The 25,165-nt window shown below is 41.9% G+C and overlaps 2 protein-coding genes across 2 annotated transcripts; both read left to right on the forward strand.

Moving 5' to 3' along the window:
- The first annotated feature begins 559 nt into the window (after window positions 1-559).
- dars2 (aspartyl-tRNA synthetase 2, mitochondrial) lies at window positions 560-12,370 on the forward strand. The gene is made up of 17 exons (XM_068701461.1): window positions 560-1,021; window positions 1,847-1,946; window positions 4,391-4,457; window positions 4,557-4,658; window positions 6,462-6,557; window positions 6,653-6,776; window positions 7,620-7,666; window positions 7,866-7,972; window positions 8,200-8,269; window positions 8,590-8,769; window positions 8,983-9,090; window positions 9,287-9,349; window positions 10,118-10,270; window positions 10,414-10,632; window positions 10,729-10,839; window positions 10,941-11,016; window positions 12,152-12,370. The coding sequence occupies exons 1-17, from the start codon at window positions 847-849 to the stop codon at window positions 12,340-12,342; spliced, it is 1,989 nt and encodes a 662-aa protein (XP_068557562.1). The 5' UTR covers window positions 560-846; the 3' UTR covers window positions 12,343-12,370.
- A 2,747-nt stretch (window positions 12,371-15,117) lies between these two features.
- bpnt2 (3'(2'), 5'-bisphosphate nucleotidase 2) lies at window positions 15,118-23,878 on the forward strand. Its single transcript, XM_068701935.1, has 8 exons — window positions 15,118-15,684; window positions 16,209-16,281; window positions 18,313-18,459; window positions 18,712-18,871; window positions 20,173-20,268; window positions 20,512-20,673; window positions 21,681-21,815; window positions 22,599-23,878. The coding sequence occupies exons 1-8, from the start codon at window positions 15,566-15,568 to the stop codon at window positions 22,739-22,741; spliced, it is 1,035 nt and encodes a 344-aa protein (XP_068558036.1). The 5' UTR covers window positions 15,118-15,565; the 3' UTR covers window positions 22,742-23,878.
- Window positions 23,879-25,165: the final 1,287 nt, after the last annotated feature.

Genomic DNA, 25,165 nt, shown 5'->3' on the forward strand with positions numbered 1-25,165 from the left:
ACCTGTCAATCAATCAATACAGTTTGAATTGGAAAGTCTAACATCAAAAATATCGTCTCATCCTGAAGTAAAGTACTTTAGTGCAGCTATCAAATGAACAGTTCTTCTTATCGTTACTGCTTCCTCTAAATAAAAGGATGTCTGGTTTTTGGGTTGTAATACTGGAAACGTTGTCATTGATATGATCCCTCCAAACTTCTGTGCTTTCTTATAAAGCTCCAAGTTTGGATTCAACTACGCTATGGAATGAAAATGTTTCATTCACTTATCTAGTCTTAGTGATTGTTTGTTATGTCATATTTTATGGTCTTTTATTGTTGTAATTGTTTGTGTTTTTTGTATTTTTAATTCACTTCATAAAAAGAACACACCTACTTCTTTCACATCATCATGGTAGTTGATTTTTGACAAATTTAAACACGTCTTGACGATTTAAATCGATTGTGTTGCAGATCGACTGCTTTGGCCTCGGTCTCTATCATGACGTCACATCCGTTTGCGTCTCATCGTCTCCTAAAATATATGGATTAGCATTGAGCTAACGCGTAACGCAACAGAAAAGCCCATCCACATGAGCAGAGAGTCGCGAGAGCCGTTCAGCACGAGCGAAGACACCAGAACCCGGAAGTTGAAGTGACAGCTGAGGTTTTTCTTATCCAACCCCTTCACGTCCTGACCCGGTATGAAGACCGCTTCTCCGTGTTAGCGCTCTTATGATGAATAACGGTGTCATTACATGAGAAGCTCGCTCTAAATTAAATTAAAAACAGCAGAACACGCGCTGACCGGACGGCCCAATGACCGACAGCCTTAGTTAACCGCCTCGCGCTGTGGTCGTAGAACAACATGGCAGCAAAAAGCAGGTGTGTGCTGCGGAGGCTGTTCAGTGGACTCAGAGCTCACACCGTCTGGTACCAGAGCCCAGCCTCGACCTCCCGTCAAGGACGCCCGCTGTGGAGACCTCAAGTCAGACACCTGAGCTGCTCATATCCGGTCTGCAGGTCAAGGTCGCCAACCACAGGTACCTTGAAGTGATTCATCATGTCTCCTAGAGCACACTGACTCTGACGGTGTGACACTGTGGACAGTGACCCCCATAAGGGTCCAGGATGTGAGCACAGTAATGAGTGGTATTTAGTTTGTCCAAAAACTAAATACCACTAACGTGCCTCCTTTCCTGTCTCCTTTAGCATTAGGTACAGTGGAGCATCCTTTTCCAAAGGAGAGAAGATAATGCCTTCCCACAATTCATATCAACCGCTGCAGCGACATTTAAAGGGATGGCAGACCCACGCCGTTAACATAATAATAGGATTATTTTAGCCCCGAGGTTGTGTTTTCCTAAATCCTTGTGAATTCTCCTTGACTTCATCCCTTGACCTCACAGCATTTACCAACGAGGTCAAGGAAAAGTGGTTAGGAAAAGATATAGGACGTAATTATTTTGACTATTTGACGGCAGCCAACGGCTCTGTTCCTTTACGAGTCTCAGTCTATGGTCCCAGTACGGTCAACATCAGGACCTGCTCCAAGTGGAATGCAGCCGTCATTAGTGGTATGAAATACACCGCCGTGTATTATCACATTATGCATTTATAATACTATTTATACACACAGAGGTGTAACAAATTATGCAAAATCACATGAACTAATCAAACTTATGTTGAAAGCAACAAATTGCGTTCCACTGAAAGCTACGTGTGTTTGTTATTGAGTAACTCAGCAGCATTACAGCTCGCTTGGAGTCGTTGATTTGGACGATGGGAATGTGTAGAAGATGACATCATATGACCACAACAATCCCAGTTATCGTCCAGCCACAATGTTCACCTTGTTCCTCTTCCAGGTCCCAGCAGTCTGTCGTTCAGGAGTCACACCTGTGGAGAACTGAGATCGGATCATGTGGGAGAGGAAGTCACTCTGTGTGGCTGGGTCCAATACCTCAGGTATTATTCTGTTACTGCCCACGTTGTTTTCAAACACTGGGGGCTTTAAATAGCAATGAGAGGTTCCCCCTATGGGGACCATGAATGTCTGTACGGCGTGTTATTTCAGACCATCTAATAGTCATTGACATGCTTCAGTCTGGATCAAAGACTGACGCTGCTGTCCCTAAAATGGCAAAAAATGCCCCGAAATTCTGTGAAGTTCACGACACGTTCATTTGTACTAACTCAGCCCTGTCAGTAAGGCCTCATATGATGGAAGCTCACAGGGGACTTTATTACAATTATTATGATATTCCACATATGTATGTGTTGTTTGAGTATAAATGAAAATGCAATAATCAGGACAATGTTCAAACGTTGATTCAGATTTGAAAATTAGAATGCAATATAAACAGTGTAGCCTGATTTAATCTTTTATGCAGGCAATATTTAAGTCAAAATGAAAAAGCATTTTTCTAACCATTTGAAAATGTAAACAGTGTTTGTCATTTCATTTTAATTTCTAAATCTAATTTTCAAAAAACAACATTTAAGTCACAATAACAAAAAATGAAATGTAATGTAAAGCTCTCTCACTGGTGTTTGGGACACGTGTACGTCACTATTACACTTCCTGTGACCTCTCCATACCTTATTCTATCTGGGATAAAGATATGCACTTCCATCTATATTACAACTTGAGGGTTGCAGAGTTGGTGTTTCGCTCCCTTGGTCTCACATGAAATAATATTTTATATATATATACAGTTGTGGTCAAAAGTTTACATACACTTGTAAAGAACATAATGTCATGGCTCTCTTGAGTTTCCAGTTATTTCTACAACTCTGATTTTTCTCTGATAGAGTGATTGGAACAGACACTTCTTTGTCACAAAAAACATTCATGAAGTTTGGTTCTTTCATGACTTTATTATGGGTTAACAAAAAAAGTGACAAAATCTGCTGGGTCAAAAATATACATACAGCAACATGAATTAGCAATTTTGGTGACTTAGAAAGTTGTGTCAATGAAATGAGCTTCATAGCATGGCCTCTTAACTTCTTGTGAGTGATTATGAGTGACTACAGCTGGTGACTTCTCTGAGGCCATTTAAATAGGGCTCATTGGATACAAACGCCCACAAACGCTACAATGGGAAAGTCAAAGGAGCTCAGCATGGATCTGAAAAAGTGAATCATTGACTTGAACAAGTCAGGAAAGTCACTTGGAGCCATTTCAAAACAGCTGCAGGTCCAAAGAGCAACAGTGCAAACAATTGTTTGTAAGTATAAAGTGCATGGCACTGTTTTGTCACTGCCACGATCAGGAAGAAAACGCAAGCTATCACCTGCTGCTGAGAGAAAATTGGTCAGGAGGGTGAAGAGTCAACCGAGAACCACCAAAAAGCAGATCTGCCAAGAATTAGAAGCTGCTGGAACACAGGTGTCAGTGTCCACAGTCAAGCGTGTTTTGCATCTCCATGGACTGAGAGGCTGCCGTGCAAGAAGGAAGCCCTCGCTCCAAAAGTGGCACCTTAAGGCTTGACTGAAGTTTGCTGCTGATCACATGGACAAAGATAAGACCTTCTGGAGGAAAGTTCTGTGGTCAGACAAAACAAAAATCGAGCTGTTTGGCCACAATGCCCAGCAATATGTTTGGAGGAGAAAAGGTGAGGCCTTTAACCCCAAGAACACCATGCCTACCGTCAAGCACGGTGGTGGTAGTATTATGCTGTGGGGCTGTTTTGCTGCCAATGGAACTGGTGCTTTACAGAGAGTAAATGGGATAATGAAGAAGGAGGATTACCTTCAAATTCTTCAAGATAACCTAAAATCATCAGCCCGAAGGTTGGGTCTTGGGTGCAGTTGGGTGTTCCAACAGGACAATGACCCCAAACACACATCAAAAGTGGTAATGGAATGGCTAAATCAGGCTAGAATTAGGGTTTTAGAATGGCCTTCCCAAAGTCCTGACTTAAATCCCATTGAGAACATGTGGACAATGCTGAAGAAACAAGTCCATGTCAGAAAGCCATCAAATTTAACTGAACTGCACCAATTCTGTCAAGAGGAGTGGTCAAAGATTCAACGAGAAGCTTGCCAGAAGCTTGTGGATGGCTACCAAAAGCGCCTAATTGAAGTGAAAATGGCCAAGGGACATGTAACCAAATATTAGCACTGCTGTATGTATATTTTTGACCCAGCAGATTTTGTCACTTTTTCTGTTAACCCATAATAAAGTCATGAAAGAACCAAACTTCATGAATGTTTTTTGTGACAAAGAAGTATCTGTTCCAATCACTCTATCAGAGAAAAATCTGAGTTGTAGAAATAACTGGAAACTCAAGAGAGCCATGACATTATGTTCTTTACAAGTGTATGTAAACTTTTGACCACAACTGTGTATATATATATATATATTATATTATATTCTATTCTAACCATGTTTCTGCCTCCAACAGGCAAGACCTGTTTGTCATCCTGCGAGATTTCAGCGGCTTGGCCCAAGTTCTAATCCCTCAGGAGGAAGTAAGCACGATAACAATTCAAGTCCAACAAAGTTCTTTTTGTTTAGGTGGATGGTCGAGTGTTAAACTACTTTAACCTTTTGTTTCCTGTGGTTTTCAGTCCGCGAGTCATTTGAAAGCAGTGCTGCGCGATCTCACAGCCGAGTCTGTCATCAAGATAACGGGAACGGTCAGAAGACGACCCGCGGGGCAGGAGAACAAGGTGTGTGTGTGTGTGTGTGTGTGTGTGTGTGTGTGTGTGTGTGTGTGTGTGTGTGTGTGTGTGTGTGTGTGTGTGTGTGTGTGTGTGTGTGTGTGTGTGTGTGTGTGTGTGTGTGCGTGCGTGCGTGCGACATTCAACACTTGATTGTATGGAAACAACATCATGTTTTTACTCTATTGATTCGTCTCTATTCACTTGTAAACTAACCTCATTTTTTGCCGATGGCTTATTAACACTTTACCGGAACAATAAATCTGAACTATAATCGGTCAATTAAATAAATTGAAATGCCAAAATACAAACAAATAAATTCAGTAAAATACGAAATGTTATATGTAATTCCATTCATTTACTCGCCACAATTAAATAAAAAAAACATACTGATTTTAAAATGATTTATTAGAGTATAAAGCACTACGAGGTTGTGCACCAGACTACGTAATGTAAGCTAAAAACACATCATTTTATTCTGGCTCTTATGTAGTATTTTTTTAACTTTGTTTTTATTATTTATACTTTTATCATCTTTACTTTTTTTTTACTCTATTTTGTTTTATCAACATTTTACTGTTGATCTTTCTGATTTATTTGATTCTATTTTATTTTACTCCATTTAATACTTTTAACGTCCTACGTTTTGTCAATCGCCTGTAACGCTCTTTAAAGTTGATGAGGTTTGTGTAAAATGAAGTTTGATTGATCAACAATGCAATTCGGCATTTATAAATTAGGAAAAAGCTCCCTTGCACGTCTTCTAACATATGTGTGTACCGTATTTTTCGGACTATAAGGCGCACCGGATTATAAGGCGCACTGTGAATTAACGTGTCTATGTTCACACATAAACCGCACCGGATTATAAGGCGCATTAAGCAAAACAACACAGTCCGGTAAATCAAACTTTATTCAACTCAGTTGTAACAACAAATACCGGTACAGAAAAATACACTCACTTATCGATTCATTCCTCTTCCACAAATCCATCGAATTCTTCATCTTCAGTGTCTGAGTGAAACAGCTGTGCGATTTCGGCATCAAGAATGCCCGAATCCCTCTCGTCATTTTCCGAGTCAGTCTTGTTGCTGTTATCGGTACTTGGCTGTTCAGTGATGATTCCAGCTTTCGTGAAACCTCGGACGACAGTTGCGACCGATGGTTACTTGTTGTGCTTATTGATCGATTTTGACTTTTAGTTTAGACATTACATTCCTGTTACGGGGCCGATCAGGTAGTGACACAGCGTACCGTAATGCTCCGAATATCCATTGAGCGGAGCGGCTTCGTTGCTTACCAAAGTCATACTTACACATTTCGACAGATTTTTGAGCGCATTGTACCACATAAAATCGATCAATAAGCACAACAAGTAACCATACATAAGGCGCGCTGGATTATAAGGCGCACTGTCAATTTTTGAGAAAATTTAAGGATTTTAAGTGCGCCTTATAGTCCGAAAAATACGGTAATTTAATTCTAAAATAATGTAAAGACATGAATGAACGTGAAATACACGTGATGATGTGTATTGTATTTCACTTTAAATCTTTGTATGATTGTCTGAAAACCAGGAAGCATAACCACTAGACCATGTGGGAGTGCACAGGAACAAATATCCAACCATCTTTTTCACTAAACCTCTTTAATCATATCAAGGATTACATTGAAGTGCTGTAATATGCTGTTAAGTTTTCAATGTAAATCTGAATTTTCTGGGTATCTGTAAAGAGTCTTCCTCTGAACGTTGGTGGCTGGCAGAGCAAACATTGGAAGAAGTCTTTTTTTATTCATCTTCTCATTCAACAGGGGATGCCAACCGGGGAAATAGAAATCCTGGCTCAGGCTGTGGAGGTTTTTAATGTGTGCCGGAAGTTGCCTTTTGAAATTAAAGACTTTGTTAAAGTAAGTTAACAATTTTACAAATGTTCAAGCAGGTAATGTGTTTTATTATCGTTATTAATCGTGAATGATTGTGTTTCTGTTGTATGGTTGTACAGAAATCTGAGTCTTTGCGGATGCAGTATCGCTACCTGGACCTGAGGTCCTCTCAGATGCAGAAGAACCTTAGACTGAGGTCTCAGCTGGTGATGAAGATGAGGGAGTACCTGTGTAATGTGCACGGTAAGGACAACGGGATTCACTTCCTCCCTCGTCTTTCTTCTTTACAGCTGGTGGTCGTCCCAAACCGGGAAACACTGTGGCAGGTTGCTCCTCCGTCACAGAGCAGTCACACACAGACTGACCAACACACCTTTGTCTGTCGACCTGCATCAAATTAGAGGACAAGGAGGAAACTATGGAAGCCCTGGTTCTGGTGAATTCTGGTGATCCATTTTCTAAATCTGATCTGCTTTGTTTTCAGGTGAAAGGTGTTATCAGGAGAATCTTTATTAGTTCCTTGAATGTTTTTTTAATATGTGAAAAGGGGAAAAGAAAGTTTGAGAATGTTTTTGTTTTGTTTTGTCAGGACCATTTTTTCAAGTGTTTGTTGTAATTCTCATTTTGGCCACAAGAGGCTGCCGTGCACCACTACTCCATGTTCTAAATAAGACTAACAGCATCCACGTTTTAATTTCTCCATACACTGTAAACACAAGGTACAGGTATTGCATGTTAGAAAGTTATGTAACATAACTGTCATGTCTTTCTTTTGGCTAGAAATGTATTTCTATCTGCCTTTTAGGGAAAATTAATGCTTTAGTCCTTTTTAGAACATAGTGTAGTGGTGCACTTCAGCCCCTTGTGGCCGAAATGAGCATTACAACAACAAACATCAAACGAAACCTTTTCGTTTCACCTCGTTCTCAAGTAATAACACAGGAGAGAAAACTATTTAGATCAGATTTAGAATGGATCACCAAAATAGTTTCTCAGAGCTTCCATAGGAAAGCATGAAAACACTACACATAAATTACATGATTGTAGATAGAAAATAAGCATGTCTATTTTTTTTGTCATTTGAAGGTTTTGTCGACGTGGAAACTCCTACGTTGTTTAAAAGAACACCAGGGGTAAGAAAGTCCTTCATCATGTAAATATTACAACGACACAGAACCAAAGTCACTTTAACCGTCCTTAAACAAACATTCAAAGGAGCTAAGAATTTGTCTCTTGTATAATCAGTTTGGGTAAAATATCATTTCTCTTAAATTTAGGGAAATGATATAGTCTTTGCTTCCCTCAGACTCTGTTCGTTCTTTTGTGTTTCAGGGAGCCAAAGAGTTTGTGGTTCCGTCCAGAGAGCCGGGCCGGTTCTACTCTCTGCCCCAGAGTCCACAGCAGTTTAAACAGCTTCTGATGGTGGCTGGTGTAGACAGGTGGGGTGTCAGCCTGAGCACAGGAACACTAAACGGTGGTCTGTGTGTGTGTGTGTGTGTGTGTGTGTGTGTGTGTGTGTGTGTGTGTGTGTGTGTGTGTGTGTGTGTGTGTGTGTGTGTGTGTGTGTGTGTGTGTGTGTGTGTGTGTGTGTGTGTATGATCATTTGTTAACAATTCAAAGGAGTTTAAGAAGTCTTTGTCTATGTTCATTGTTGTCACGGTGACAGGTACTTCCAGATAGCTCGGTGCTACCGAGATGAAGGCTCCAAACCGGACCGGCAGCCCGAGTTCACCCAGGTAAAGTGGAGGCGGAATGATAAAAACACCAACAAAGTCCTTTTTTTATCTCACAGTTTTTATTTGATTGAGTAGCACAAAATGTAGCTCAGAAGAATATCAAAAGAACGGCAACAACCATACATTACGGCACATAATACAACATAAATCTTTTGCATCATGAATGTTTCTTGGTCTAGATTTCTTTCGTTTGATTTGTCCTGTTCTTTGACCCAGGAGTGCTTTGCTCGTGGTCCTGGTGTTGACTTGGACGTAGCTAGGTGGTTTCACAGTCCTGACCCGTGTTCTCTGACCGGGCATCCTCTCCTTATCTCTCCCAGGTAGACATAGAAATGTCTTTTGTGGACCAGGCCGGCATCCTGTCCCTGGTGGAGGGTCTTTTACAGGACTCCTGGCCTGCAGACAAAGGTCCCATTCCAGTCCCTTTCCAAACCATGACATATGAAGAGGCCATGAGAGACTACGGTGTGGACAAGCCCGACACCAGATTCAGTATGAAGGTGGGCTGTTTGAATTAATGAATTGAGCTCATTACATGTCTGTAATTCCTGTTCTAACATCAGTGGTGGAGATTTAAATTTTAAGATAAGACCTAAATATACAACTCATTGCTGTCAAAGGCAAGTAATGTTCCTCTGAGTATGAATATGTCAGTGGGTCCAGCAGTGTTCCTGGCTGTTTAAGCACACGCGTCTTTCCGTCTGTCCGTCCAGCTGATCGACCTCCGACAGGTTTTCGTATCCACGGAAATTGAATTCCTCAGATCAGCTCTCAGCCAACCGGGAGGCTCCGTCCAGGCCGTCTGTGTCCCCAGTGGAGCGGTAAGACCAGAACCTGTATTTTCCTCATCAGAGCATGCTGGACTTACAATGCAATAATGATGAGAACCAAAAGCTGTTGCATCACAAACAGAACTATGTTTGAAAAGTAACAGGCTTGCTGGTTTCTTGCCTTTTGTTGACCTGGGTCAGAGCTGTCGGACTCATATGATCCTCTCTGTCTTGTGTTCGACCACAGAAACTGTTTGCTGGGAAAGATTTGGAAGAACTGAAACAAACAGCCAAGACTCAGTTCGGCCAGGTTGGTTTGTTTGTCCTCTTACTTTCTCACCCTCTATTGTCTTGAGATTTTTTTTTAGTGATGGCACCATTTCATGTTACATCAATTTCTTGTTGTTTTGTATTAATGAGCCCTGTAGCATATACGACCTTTGAAGCATTCAAAGTTTAACTAGCTTCAAATCAGCATTTCTTGTTAATATTGGTTATTCGTGACTTAAAAAAAGCCTCCGTCAAAGTTGCAAAACATCTTAAAGGGATAGTTTGGATTTTTTAAAGTGTGGTTGTATGAGGTTCTTCTCCACAGTCAGTGTTTTACTACAGTAGATGGCGTTAGTAGAACCAGACAGGAGCAGAGTAATGTACTGCACAAGACTAATTTGACAAAAAGTCATTTTACCTCACAAAACAAGGGAGTTGCTGCCTTGATCAGTTGTTATTTTTCTATTGTGTGACTTTGGTCTTTTAAAGGATTAGTAATTTATATATTTTTTTCCTCATTTATTTATTTCAGTATTTATTTTACACACATTTATTTATTATAAACTTCAATGGCAGTCTGTAGATCCAGGGTCACTTTTCTGCAATGCAATTTCATGGCAATCCATCCAATAGCTGTTGAGACAGCAATCCAATATCACCACTCCAACTATCCTTTCAAAACTTCTGTCTGATGCATCCAGAGCTTCAGCTACACAAAGGTTTATTGTGAAGGTGCAGTTTCCACCCAGTATTTTCTCAGTATGTCTTTTTTACGTTGTCTCTTCATGTGGGTATGTTTTGTCCCAAGGAGCTCAGCGTGGTGCTGGTCAAAGCCGACGGGACTTTGAAGTCTCCTCTGAAGAAGCTGCTGTCTGTCTCGGCCACAGACGAGCTGCTGCAGAGGACCGGAGCCAAACCAGGAGACCTGGTGCTGATGGTAGCCGGGTCCCTCCACACTGTGGTAAGAGACCCACTGACGTCAAGGGGAAAGTTATTAACATGACGTGTGTATATGTTAATTCTATCTCCTCCTGTCACTCCATCCTTCCCCTTCCTGTCTCACGGGTCTTGCCCCCCCCCCCCCCCCCCCCTCACCGCTCGCAGCGCCCGTTGCTGGGTAATCTTCGTCTGCGGTGTGCGGAGCTCCTGGAGTCACGCGGCGCGTCAGTCCGCGACCCCTCAGCCTTCCACTTCCTGTGGGTTTTAGACTTCCCCCTCTTCTTGCCCAAAGAAGAGGAGCCGGAGCAGCTGGAGTCAGCTCATCATCCATTCACTGCCCCACTGCCAGAGGACACGCAGCTGCTCTACACAGAGCCACAGAAGGTAGTCGCGTAGATTCACTCTTATCTCAGTGTCTTCTTCTAGTCCTTTTTGGAACGTTTAGAAATAATCGTACACGTCATGTGGGATGCATTCCAGGTACGTGGTCAGCACTATGACCTGGTGTTGAACGGCTGTGAGATTGGAGGAGGCTCCATCCGTATCCACAAGGCCTCAGAGCAGCTTCACATCCTGAAGAGTGTCCTCAAGGTCTGTTATTGAGTACCTTGACAGTTTTAGAATTAGGTTGAATAAAATACTGGTCATCACTGCTTTTGAACTGCTTTTTATCCTAACTGTGTGCGCTGCAGGAGGATCCCAGTCTTCTCTCTCACCTGCTGGAGGCTCTGGACTCCGGAGCACCACCACATGGAGGCATTGCTCTGGGTGAGGTCAACTCTGCACGTCACTGAGCTGGTTTAGCAAAGTAAAAAGTAAAAAAGTGTATTTTTACACATTTTACTTTTATTTTTCTTAATTAGGATGCTCCCTTTTACAAAAGGGTTTACCTCCAAACTAGACCCTGGATCATATCCTCACTAGATCTAGGAAACTAGTAGTTTGCAGTGAGGACGGCAGGCCGTGCTGCAGACACTGAGGAGACAGTCACAGATCATTCTGCTTCCCATTCATTTGAATATGAAGAATGGAGCATGGCGTATTTGCTCCCAGTCGCGGATTGACCCATCTGGCTTGTTTCCCATGATCTGATTGAACTTTGACACCGGCGTCCGAATGTCCCACCAGTTAAGCTCCTGTCGGGGACCGAAATCCGCCAGGCAAAATAGAAAGATTTCGAGCGTAGGGTTGTAAACATGTGCTGCAAGAGCTAGCAGGGCTAGTGGGCTAACAACAACAGCAGTGTTGTCTACAGCTCACAGTTTATACATCTATGAGCTGCAAGTTATTGTGTTGACATTGTAGTTGAGCAATACATTTCATTAGATGAACGTAATGATAGATTCAAGGTTAATATTGAACAGTAAACTTTCACTGAAAATGAAACTATTAATATATCTAAAGAAAAACACACATTTCTAAATTACAGTTTAGTATTGCATATCTGCTATATGCCTTATCCATACCACATGTGTGTGATAAGCCAATGTTTGTAGATGAGGTATCAGTTGGGCTGTAGTTCATCATACCCAGTAAGAAAAATATCACTAAATTTAGGACTATAATACAAGTGGACCATTTTGGGTTCAAATATGAGAAACGTTAAAAAAGAATTGTTATAAAAGTGATGTTATTATCAACTTAAGTTGATTTTTGAGTGAATTTTTATTGGTTATCATTTTTATTTGATTATAAATCTCTTCAGCTAGCTAGTTCAACAACCGCTTATTATGCAGCATCAAAGTTAGTAGTGTTAGCTACGTACCTTCTGTTGGCTTGAGGAGCCAATATGATATATTTAACACTGCTACTAAAAAAGCAAAATTCATAAGCTAAAAGGTGAAAATGGTTATATATTATATATATATATAAGTCATTTTTGAACTCTTCCGTGCTTTTCTAGGTTTGGACCGACTGGTCTCCATCATGGTCGGCGCTCCCAGCATCCGTGACGTCATCGCCTTCCCCAAGTCGGTCCGGGGTCACGACCTCATGAGCTGCGCTCCTGACTTTGTGTCCGAGGAGGAGCTGGAGTCTTACCACATCTCTGTCAAATGGCCAGCAGAGCGAGGAGCAGGAGAAGAGGGGAAGTGAGGAGGTAAAGAAGGAAGCGATAAGGAGACATCAGAGGAGAAGGGGTGATACCTTGTCGGGTCTTTGCAACCCACGCAGCAGAGGTCCGAGAGGACAATGAGACGAGATGAGCAGACAACCAGCTGTGAAGACGTCTGCAGCAGGAGGAGCTGTGGCTTCATCTCACTACTGTCACTTTCAAATGGAAGAGAAAAAGGGACCAGCAGACATTATGGAAATCTGAAACATTAACTGCTTAAACAAAGAAGATTGTTTTCAAGTCTCACTGACAGCTAACAACACTTAAGGGCAGACTGATATGTTGGTTTATCGATACTGAACCTCTGTTGTGGTGCTTAGACCGATGCCTCCTACAATCTGTCTTTAATAACAGAAAGATTTATATTAACTATTTCCTCAATTTAAGGACTAGTAGCTCAACTGAATCTAAAGAGCTGCTTATTTTGTATTGTTTGTGTCACATGATGGTTTCAGACCATGTCTCACTTTGATAAGAATAAACATCTGTATAAACTGTAAAATCCACTGCCCTCGTTCTGTGTAAAAAAACAAACAAAAAAAAGCATTTAAATAATCAGCTGAAGCTAATATGAGGCTTCAGCTGTCTAAGTTGTGGGTGTCTTCCAAATGTCTTTTTATCACAAAATTCCCTCATGTGTATCCAGATGGTGTTCCCTTGCTGAGTTTTGTGAAGGGATAGAAACACAAAGAGAGAGTATTGCACCCAAAGCATAATGACTTCTGAAGTTACTCATTTGGAACAAGCACTGTCACTTATACTGGAATCGCTTTAAGAAGGAAACCTTTAACAGTTAACATTAACAGCAAAACTATTTCAATGTACTTATGATTATTGCTATGAGACAGACTTGGACAATGTCAACCTTTCTTTTAATATCATACTTTCATATCATACAAGTTTACAGGGAATAAAGAGAAATTAATGTCAGCTCAATTTAGAAACTGCAGATACAAAATGGCACACTAACCTAGGACTGCATTACAAACATGGTTTGAATATTCCTGATTGATAAGATAATGACCAAAAATACACATAGACAAGAATGTTCACTTCACATGTAGATACATGCGCTTCACTGCACTTGGTTTTCTGTGCTCCATGGGAGAAAACGGGGCCAGATTTACTGAGGCTTTTCAATTCAATCCAATTTTATCTGTATCTCCCATTATCACAAACCAGAAATTTACAATCTTTACAACATACACCGTCTTCTGTCCTTGGACCCTCGTATCAGATAAGGATATACAGTATATATACTAACTGTATATATACAGTATATATACTGTATATATGCTGTTTATATACATATATATGTATATATATATATATATATATATAGATACGTTATATGTGTGTGTATATATATATATATATATATATATATATATATAGATGTGTACATATATGTATATATGTATACATATATTTATATAAATATACATATATATGTATATATACGGTATATGTGTGTACATATATGTACATGAATATTAATTTAATTTTATATATATTATATATATATATATATGCATTTCATTCAGGATAATCATTATACGTTTATGTGTCTAAAAATAATGCAACACTTAGTGTGTGAGAGATTGCATGAGAGAAGGGCTGCGGTCAGGAAACAAGAGGCCTCAACATGGAACATGGAAACTTGTTGGAACAAGGGTTACGGGTTAGGTCCTGACACAGGCGGTCCCAAGTGCAGCGGGGACTCTCCACCATCCCCCAGATGAAGGTTATAAAGAGGCACGCATGTCTTTTGTTAGATTAGTTGACCTCCAGACGACTCTGTTTGTTTGTACTTTGTATTGATGCAAATAAACCAACGCAGAGAGAATACTGTCCAATCTCATTGGTGGTTTGTGATTTCTCATTCCTTTGTAGTGGGACCCAGTGGCGTCTCACCTTGTGTTAGATAGCAACAGTAATTAATTTGATAGCAAGATATTAATTGTGGAAAGAATCGGTTTCCAATTTCTCAAAATGGTTGCCCATGTTACCCTTGCAACCCTTACTGTGGAGCCCTGCAATGCCAGTGTGTTATAGGAAATTCCTGTCATTGATAACAAACATCCCTCTTTGTCCTTGTCATTCTGATGTCCTCACAATGGCTATAAATGACTGAAACTCTGCAACCAATCATATGAATGTGAAGCAGCAACACATGAAGCATAATTTAGCTTCCCCACATAAATATAAGGTCACACTCCTTACTTGATCACACAGTTTTACTGATAGAAAGAGGTGAGTTTATACCACAAACTCCTCACCCAAGTTATGATTGGATTATACTTGGACACCTTACTTATTGTACTAATATAGTCATACAGAAGAGGAATCATTAATAAACTACATGTAGGTTGTTTTGCTTATCTGTTACATTCCCTGGGTTTACAATGTTACTCTAAACAATTTCACCGTAAATTAATGGTAAATTACTGGCAACAGGGACGCCAGTAATTTACTGTTTTTTGAAGCTACTGTAATTTAGCTTTATGGTATTTTACCGTATACTGGATTACAGTATGTGATGGTAGGATAACTGGTGTGTGTGTGTGTGTGGTTTTTTGTTGTTGCTGCTGTTTACATTCCATATGATGCAATTTTAAATAAAAAAACAACAAAAAACCATATTTGTATGCCCATGTAATAACTTCTTCTGCTCAAATATTCGTTGTAAATACAAAAAAAAAAAAACGATGACGACACCAGCGATAACCCGGAAGAGAAGCGGCCCCCGCGTGACCTCTTAGCTGTGTACGTAACGAGAGGAGCGATGACTGAACAGAGGTGTGATTGTTCCGCTTGGCCCTCGACACCAGCGAGGTAACGAGGAGAATAAGGAGCGCAGTCAAGCTGTCCCACTAACGGAATGTCGTTACAGACAGAAACGACGCTCGGTTATTCGGGGGATTTCGTCAGACAGACGTCGGACGTTGCTAAACGGGCAGCCAGCTAATCTAAATTAGCCCTGTGTGTCGGTTCTTTGACAGCTCCAGCTGTTCGCTACATGACGTGTTAATCAGGAACGTGATCGCCAGGTGTGAAGCAGCTCGTTAGCTGCTTTCGTTGACAGCCACGTCAGCTAACGTTAGCTTAGCGCTATAGCCCTCCGCTCTGACATTTTGAGAGCACTTCTGTGCTGTTGGTTCGGTGTTGTGAGTCACATTATCCATCAAAAAGCTTCAAAGGACAATGGCTCCGATGGGTATCCGGTTGTCTCCGCTCGGCGTGGCGATGTTCTGCCTCCTCGGAGTCGGCGTCATCTACCACCTGTACGCGGGGGTCATCTCTAACCGCTGGGCTGCTTTCAGGTCAGACTCCTCTCTCGCTCGCTCTCTCGCTCTCTCGCTCTCTCTCTCTCTCTCTCTCTCTCTCTCTCTCTCTCTCTCTCTCTCTCTCTCTCTCTCTCTCATGTCCATACACGATGATGATATATAACGTTATCTCTCACCGCAGGTAACGTTAGAAACAGTGTCCAGTCCCTTGTATGCGAGATGTAACTACAGTTCATGTTAATGTACGTTCAATCAAGCAGCTGCTTCCTGAACTTGTATATTTGTTTTTAAAGTACAGACTTTAATTTGTCTGCATTACCGTCATCTGGCTTCCAGTGGTCTGTGGGAAACACAGATTAGTCTCTGCAATTGTCTGATTGTGAAATAGTGAATGAGCACAACATTTCGGCATTATCTGAAAAGTATACCAGGGGGAAATGTTTAAAAAGTTCCTTCTCTCATTTACTTTCCAAGAGCATGACTTACCTTTTCATCAGGTAAAAGTTATTAATGTTTCCAGTCATTTCTAACATGTTTGTTGTGTCCCTTTGTCTCTGCAGACAGAGTAGCAAAGTGGATCTGAGGGACCTGCTGGCTGTCTCGGTGGAGGCTGCTGTGCTCGGTGGCACAGAGGTAAAAAGACATGTTTAACTATTGACAAAGGTTGAGTAGGCTTTTATAGTATACATGTTTAACTGAGATCAATTACACATAGTTTTTTGTTTGATCAGGCTTTTGAGCTGGAAGTAGGGGTGTAACAATACACGTATTCGTATTGAACCGTTTGGTACAAGGCTCACGGTTCGGTACGCAATACGAACTGAACAATATGTTCGAACTACAAAATTTCACGATTTTCAGGAAACCGGCTGGGCGAATCTCTGAGAAAAGTCGTAGCATGCGATTCCCGATCAGGCCGCACGTTTTGATGTATTTTTTGCGCAGGTGTTGGCAACGCTGCGTGACGAGAAGTGTGGCAAACTTTTGTACATTCGCCCGGAAGAATATGATGATTATTAAGCCCGCAGGATTATAGTCAGTGTGGCTTTGTAGCACAAAGGCTGTAACACTGCCTGTGCAAAAGCACACTGAATAATACTATTGCATTTGGAAAATGCAGAAGCTTAAATTGTGGGAAATTTAATATTCTCTCAGTGGAGCCACTGCGCTCAACATGGCAACCCACCCGAAGTAACAGACAACGTGCTGTTTGACACTCCCACCGTGGAAGAACAACAATCTACACTGGAGAGTGTTGTTTGTTCTGGGAGAGGCGCGCTATGCTAAACTAGTTTATCAGGAAAACCAACAGTAACACGCACGCTACAAGCTCTCTCCGCAGCATTTAGGTAGCTACTCCCTACCGATTACAACAGGGCTAAAGCAATTGCCACAGCGATTTTTATATTTATTGCCGGGGATATGAGACCTACTCTGGAGTGGAAAACCAGGCTGTACGAACAACCTTAATGTTATTGAGCCTCGTGACGCTACTCATTCACATGCTCATAATTCCTGCTTCGTAAAAGAAAACAAAAGCCCAAACAGAGAATTAAATGTCCGAGGACCCGCTGTTTCTCTGACAACAGACTGCCGGACGTGACGGACTACACAAAGCTACCTGACTGTAACGACACATTACCTCACTACTGAATGATATGAAGAACCATGTTCTTCAGACACAAAGCTACCTGACTGTAACGACACATTAGCTCACCACTGAATGAGATGAAGAACCATGTTCTTCAGACACAAAGCTACCTGACTGTAACGACACATTATCTCACTATTGAATGAGATGAAGAGCCATGTTCTTCAGACACAAAGCTACCTGACTGTAACGACACATTATCTCACTACTGAATGAGATGAAGAGCCATGTTCTTCAGACACAAAGCTACCTGACTGTAACGACACATTATCTCACTACTGAATGAGATGAAGAGCCATGTTCTTCAGACACAAAGCTACCTGACTGTAACACATTACCTCACTACTGAATGAGATGAAGAGCCATGTTCTTCAGACACGCCCCTTGAGTCTCACCAGCGAGGATTTGACATTTCTGCTTTTTTGCTGTATTGAAGACGTACCGAGCCGTGACACCACTGTATCGTATTGAACCGAACCGAGAATTTTGTGAACCGTTACACCCTTAGCTGGAAGTATTAAATTATCTGACAGTAGCCACGGATACTTAGCAAGTTACAGTTACTTTTAAAATCTGTATTTGTCAAAACATTTTTTTTAAATCTGTCTTTAGTTTCACACCTTACGGAGTAATAACTTGTATATTGTCAGGGTGTCCCTTATCACCCGTAGGACCAGTCTCATGCTTAGTATACTTTATAATATTTAGGATTTTCCAGTGTAGATTTAGGATGAGTGTGCTGTCCCCCACATGTTTGACCGGTTCATTGTTGGATGATTATTGGTGACGTTCAAAAACACATTTTCTCACTTCTTTGACCCTACCGTCTACAATAAAGTCTATCTTATCTTATCTTACATAAGGAATAGGTGGCTTACTGAAACTAAGAAGTGTGTGTGTGTGTGTGTGTGTGTGTGTGTGTGTGTGTGTGTGTGTGTGTGTGTGTGTGTGTGTGTGTGTGTGTGTGTGTGTGTGTGTGTGTGTGTGTGTGTGTGTGTGTGTCCCTCCCCCAGGTGAAGAAGGTGCGCCATGAAAATGGCCTGCAGGAGAAGTCAAAGGGCAAGACGAAGGAGGGAGCCAGTGAGCTTCTGACCATGGGAGACCTGCAGTCTCATAGGAAGATGTTTAACCTCATAAGCAACACCTTCCCTGATGTCACGGTGAGCTCAAATGGCTGTAGCTGTCATCTATCTACCGTGGTAAAGAATACCTGTTTTTGTTTGGCAGATCCCAAACATAACTAGTTCCACTTGTCCAGACGGTTAATATCACAAACTGGAGACTATCATGAACCAGGCTGTAAACCACAGAACCGAGGCTTTGATGTGACGTTGAAGGAGGACCTGTAGGTAAACTTCATTTAAGCATAAGCCAAAGGCACATGACTCATACTTGTGCCTGCATGTGTTCAGGTGAACAGCGAGGAGCATGACAACATGGTGGACAAGGCTGCATCCTGGAACCGAGTCATTCCTGCCGACATAATAGACAAGATAGAGGGGGGCAAGGACGTCCCCGCTGAGAGCGTCACAGTGTGGATCGACCCTCTGGATGCTACTCAGGAATACACAGGTGGGCATTGTTGTCTTTGCAGAACAAGCTCATGGCATTCACAGTGAAGGGTACATTGCAAAATGTTGAGTTTCAAAAACATCAGAAATGATTATATAAGGTTTGGTGGACACACTTGTTTGTCTTGGGTATGTTTTTTTTTTTCTCAACCATTATCTATGGAAAGCTGACCTAACATTCATGGCCCTTTTGTAGCAGGGTCCTCTTTTAAGAGAAAATAAAAAGAACACATTTCTCCTCTTCCCTGTAGTTCTATTTATCAATCTAGATAGATTCGGTGTGAGTTGTTGAGTGTTGGAGGTATCGGCGGTAGAGATGTCTTTCTTCTCTCGGCTTGTGGTGCTCACAGTGCCATAAAAATACATTTGAAAAACTCAACAGCAACGCCTACAAATCATGACCCCAGTCTCTCAGGATAAATCCGCAGACCTCGTTGTGAGCAATTTCATGTGGGAACTATTTTTTTTGTGCCGAGGTACACCCGCTTACCGTATCACAGCGCAGAAGGAAGCGGGCGTCTGCTCGGCGATGCGTACAGTGACACAGTTGGCGGGTGTAGTTTGGTAGAAAGAAAACGGTTTGGTGCCTGTGTGACCCAGTAGAAAATGTTCAGTGGCCTTTAGTGCTCAGGGTTAGGAACCACTATCTCAGGGTCCTTTCACACCTACTTTGTTAGTCCGGACTTTTGGACTTTTCTGCTTGATCTGAACAAAAATCACACGTGTGGAACCAAACAGCCGAACCTTGGTTGGATGAAAAGAGGCGGTCTCTGTCGGGTTCACTTTGTTTCTACTGTGAACTCATTTTTGTGGATGGTTCGGACTTTCTGACCAATCAGAGGAAGTTCTGGCAGGCCAGTGTTATGTTATAAGAGTAGCCTCCTTTTTGAGGAGGGCACTGAGAGAGAACAGTGGTCTCTGTTTCTGTCATCACACGTGAGGCTTCCCTGGCATTAGGTCCAGCTGGACATCCTGGATCTCCATCATGTTAATGGAATGTGCATAATTACAATGAAGAGGGGCAGTGGGCACTGTCGGCCTAGTTAACGTATACCTGAAACCACTGCAGTCTTCTTTTTGTTATTAATAAGGACAAAAATGTTTACAAGACACACATCTGAACAAATATGGATTTTGCTGCATGTGAGAGACACGCTGACACTTATCTCTGTATCTGGTCTCCTCTGTCCATCCGTCTTTGTCCCTGTTCCCTCCATGATCCTGTTACCTCTTCATCTCTCACCGTCTCCTGTGTCCTCCGGCTATCTCTCCATCTTTATCTGCTCATCTCTCTCCCCGTAGAGAATCTGGTGAAGTATGTGACCACAATGGTGTGCGTGGCCGTAGATGGTAAACCAGTCATCGGGGTCATACACCAGCCGTTCTCTGATTTCACTGGTAAGAGTGTGTGTGTGTGTGTGTGTGTGTGTGTGTGTGTGTGTGTGTGTGTGTGTGTGTGTGTGTGTGTGTGTGTGTGTGTGTGTGTGTGTGTGTGTGTGTGTGTGTGTTACGCATGCTGCCTCCATGCCTTTAGGGGAAGAACCTGTCAAATTTGCTTTCTAGAGCTGTAATAGTTAAGACGATGGTCGATAAAATAACATGTATTGAACTTCTTCTTCCCCCTCTCTAATCCCCCCTCAGCCTGGGCGTTTGTAGGTCAGGGGTCAAATATGAGACCCCGTCCGTCCTACAGTGTCAGCCCTCCGAAGGCGATCGTATCACGTTCCCACTCCGGAAAAGTAAAAAGCTTTGTTCAGGATGCTTTTGGAAACGGCACAACGATCATAGGAGCAGGTGGAGCAGGTGAGAACAGTTTTAATTAATTTTAATTAACTTTTACATTTACAAAATATTTATTTTTAAAAGGACTGCATGTGCAGACGAAGCTCAAAGGAGATATCTGCAACTATGATTTCAAGTAGAAACGACCCACAGGGAGACGTGCAAATTCACGCTTAGATTGCTTCTTTTTCTTAACTGTTAAAAACAATACGGTCAATTTGGTTATTATTATTTTGATTTGTAATTTTTTTCTTCATTAGCTTGCTAAATGTTGCAACTTACATGTAGCTATGGGCTTCTACAAGCTATGTATAAGAGAAATTTGGCTGGTCCACAGTATCGCAGTGCTTTTCTTACAGTGGATATTTTTTTCACTGGTTTTATTAATGACAACTGTAGGAAAGTCTGCAATCCAATCCGATGCTTTAGTATTATGCCTTTATGGCTCATTGGGACTCCTAGATGGAACACAGGGGAAATTAAAACTTGATATTTTCACAAGGTTTAACCTGACCACAATCACACAGTGATGGTAAGGAGGTTCGCTTTTTCACTTTCCCCACTCAGCTTTATCCCACCAGCCCGGGGTCACCTGTGTCCTAATGTCCATGGAAAAGACCTGCATTGTTTAAAAATTGGACAAATTTAACATCTATGTTTACCAAGAGTTTATGAAACAGTTTATGAAAGAGCAATTTGGTTTTCAGACATTGGTAAAATTACCACAAACAAACACAAACATCACCAAGAAAAGTGTCGGCCTACAAGCGTTTACGTTGCCTGTTACATAAAGTATCAGCTCCACGAGGTGAGGAGGGAAATCTGACCTGAACTCCTGTAAAGCAGAAGGCTTTTCCTCCACTGAGGGAGCGCAGCCAGCAGTGAAGAGGTTTATGAGAAATATGATCTTAATTTGTAGGAGTAGATATCAGAATACTATAGTACTAGTGTGGTAAAGAATACGTTGACCATTGTTTTATTCTATCTCTGTCTCTCTCTGTCTCTGTCTCTCTCTGTCTCTGTCACAGGATATAAGGTCCTGTCACTTCTGGCGATGCCTTTCAGTGAAACCGGTTCTATGGACCAGGCAGACGTTTACATCCACGTCACCTTTATTAAGAAATGGGACATCTGCGCTGGTGCAGCACTCCTCGATGCACTGGGTAATTTATTTTCAAATACATTTTATACAGATATTACTAGAACTCTTTTTGGTTTGCGCCTGTTGTTTAGTGGACTACGTTTCAGCACATTCTGATCCGAATGTTGGTGAATCCATATTGGTGCATGAAAGTACGTGACGATTTTCCATCTGAGCCTCACCGACTTCACTCTGCTAAATGCTTGTGCAGCATTCCTGTTATCTATGGAAATAAGATACCTTGCACCACTCATAAAGAGCTGGATATCACTTCAACTTCAAAGGAGATCACACACTCAAAGGCCTGTCTTACGCTAGGGACTTATTATTATGACCTCGATCTTTTCAGCCAACCTGATGCCAGAACACACAGCAGGGTTTTTCTGACCATTAGAAGACTTGGACATTGCGCAGACACATTTTTGTTAACAGAGACTCCATTTTATTTATTGTTTTGGTTGTGTGGTTTCATTTTATTCATGTTTTATTTATATAGGATATTTTAATATTCCAGTTTCTGAATATTCTAAATAATTAAAAGTTCATTGCTCGTTAAACTGGTGCACTTGCATTGTTATGCTATTATATTATCATTATATCAGTGGCATAAAAATGGTCTTAAAATCTTTTATTTGTGTGAGTGTTTATATATATCGTCCAACAAAAGTAATTATGGTTACAGGCCTACAAACTAAGCCCTATTGTATTTTTATGTTCTTAACGAATGTGTCGTTTTCATCTCTTAAATGGATGTTTAATGGGGGAAGTGCACTGAACCAATGACATGTAAACTCCATGATTGTAGGTGGCCACATGACGACGCTAAAGGGAGAGGACATCGACTACAGTGGAACGCCGCTCAACAAAGGAGGACTGGTGGCCAGTGTTGGTGTGGACCATAAGGCCTTACTTGAGAGACTACCAAACTGGGAACCTGAAAAGCACTGAGCGCCAAGACAGAGCCATTGGTAGTTCGGTCAGGTTGTGGAAAGGGCAACATGTGGCAGCGATTTTCTATAAGAGCGGCCCGCGCCATTTCATCGCCGTGTGACACCAAACATCCGCCGATCGGATGGATGGGAGTCACCGCCACGGGCCACCGAGTAGGACTGTGCAGGAACCAACATGGCTGCCGCTGGATACTGCAATGGCTGACACAATGGCTCTGAACTCACACTCCTGGACATGCACACATACTTGCAGCTAGGAGAAACGGTACACCTTCCTCTCCACATGCACACAAACACATGCTCTCCACCTTCAGAGGACAATGTGATCGCGACTCTGTCAAACTGAGGCGCACAATGCAGAACCTGCAGAACCTATGGAGGGACTGACATGATATTAAGACCCATCTACATCACATGAGATTCCAATGAAAACACATGATTCAGGAACACCTTGTATTTCAGACAGGCACGGTAGCATTAAAGTCACCATCAGTGAACCGACAAGCTATCATGTTTTGAGACTGGATAGAAATATGGAATACGATCAACAAACCCTCTGTTCACCAGCATCAGTATGCCACAGTTCACCTAATACCGTCTTAAAGTGGTCCGCTGCTTCAAAGTCGTCATCAGAGACAGAGCATTTCAACTTTGGATCGACGGTGAATTCTGTTTCTCATTCATCAACAGTTTATTGGCCTTGTCCACACTGTAGACGCGGGTGTCTCAAACCCTGGGTCAAGAGGACCCAGGTAGTATGTTTTCAAAAGACTGGGTCTCAGTGCAACATTGGGTTGACCTTTGCTTCAAGAAAATCAATTTAATGAAAACTCATTTAGGGCTGGGCACTATGGAGGAAATCAAATATCACTATTTTTGACCAAATGCTTCTATTGGAAAAATGATCTTTAGTAACCACCAAACGTTTGGATGTTAGTTAGTTGACATATGAGTCTGGGAGTGTTTACAAAAAGGTCAACTACTAAAATTGTCTGAATTAGGCCAACTCAAAACAATAGCAAATTAATTAATTTACTAAGTTACCAATGAAATGACTAAAGGGAAAAGGGGGGAAATTTAAAGGAAATGATGTCTGTTATCTTATCTTTTGTCTGAGTAAACCTATTCTCAGTTATGTTGTGATTTTTGTTTGCATATATAACGAGAGTAAGGAAACACCCCCTCACTCTCCACACACACACACACACACACACACACACACACACACACACACACACACACACACACACACACACACACACACACACACACACACACACACACACACACACACACACACACACACACACACACACACAGAGCGCGCAATAGGATAACTGCAACGTGTCTACTGAGAGAAGCAAAATAAACATCCTAGTCTACCAGGAGCAGGAGGGGCAAAGTTGAAGGGATGCTGTGTGTCCGGCAGTGTGAGCAGGGACAGGGATGTATTTAAAGTGGACATATCATGGCTCCCCTTCTTAATTAACATGCACCCAAGGCTTGAGAACTGCCTTTGCCAGTGCAGCATATTTTTCTCACATGCTAATCAGAGCAGACTGGGCTTCTTCAGCCCATAAAGCTTCCATAAAGCACCGTTACGCTCCGTTTCTCCACGCATCATCACCTCTCCGGTACCAAATGTGTTGGTTGTTTTTTTTTTTTAATTTAAAGACAGGATGGCAGCATTGACTGTTGAGGACAAAATCAAGTCCTGTCCAATATGTACAGTCTCATTCAGGACTGGCAGTCTGCCACATGGGCGGTGCTGAAGAAAAGCATTTGAGTGGTTGGGTGGTGTCCTTTCACCCAGACCACTCAAACCCGTTTGGAAACCACTTCTGCTACTGAACCATCAGCTGTGCACTCTCCAAACCTGAAGAGTGACACCTCAGTACTACTCGTATGTTGATGAAGACTGGACTGTACACTGTGTAAGACCCGTGTACCTGCATGGTTTTGTATTTTGAGTAACTCTTTTAACCTTACTGAAAATGTCTTTCTGTACCGTCTGCCAACATCTGCATTGTGTGTTCATCAACAAACACCGACACGAAGTTGGACTTGAATTTTTACAGCGAAACGGGAACTCATGTGTCTTGAAGAAGAAACACTGACTAGTGACCTGTCTAATGATCTAATGATCCGTTTGTATAAGTGATAACCTTGTATAGACCCAACATGTGTATAGAGGTTACGAGCTAAACGTTCATTCAACTTATTAGGCTGCACACTGAAGACAATGGATGACTAGGAGACGCTGTCAGCAGGTTAAAGGCTTCGTCCCGATGGTGTGATGTTGACAATAAAAAGAAGGGTTAACATACTCATTTTGACCGAAACCATGATGTTTTCCTAAACCTGACCTAACTGGCACGGTTTTGAGGGGCGTGTCCTGTGGTACAGTGCACCTGCAGGTCGA

The sequence above is a fragment of the Cebidichthys violaceus genome, unplaced genomic scaffold (genome assembly GCF_023349555.1).
Source record: "Cebidichthys violaceus isolate CVI_PGR_0920_01 unplaced genomic scaffold, fCebVio1.0.p SCAF_8, whole genome shotgun sequence".
Classification (NCBI taxonomy): Eukaryota; Metazoa; Chordata; class Actinopteri; order Perciformes; family Stichaeidae; genus Cebidichthys; species Cebidichthys violaceus.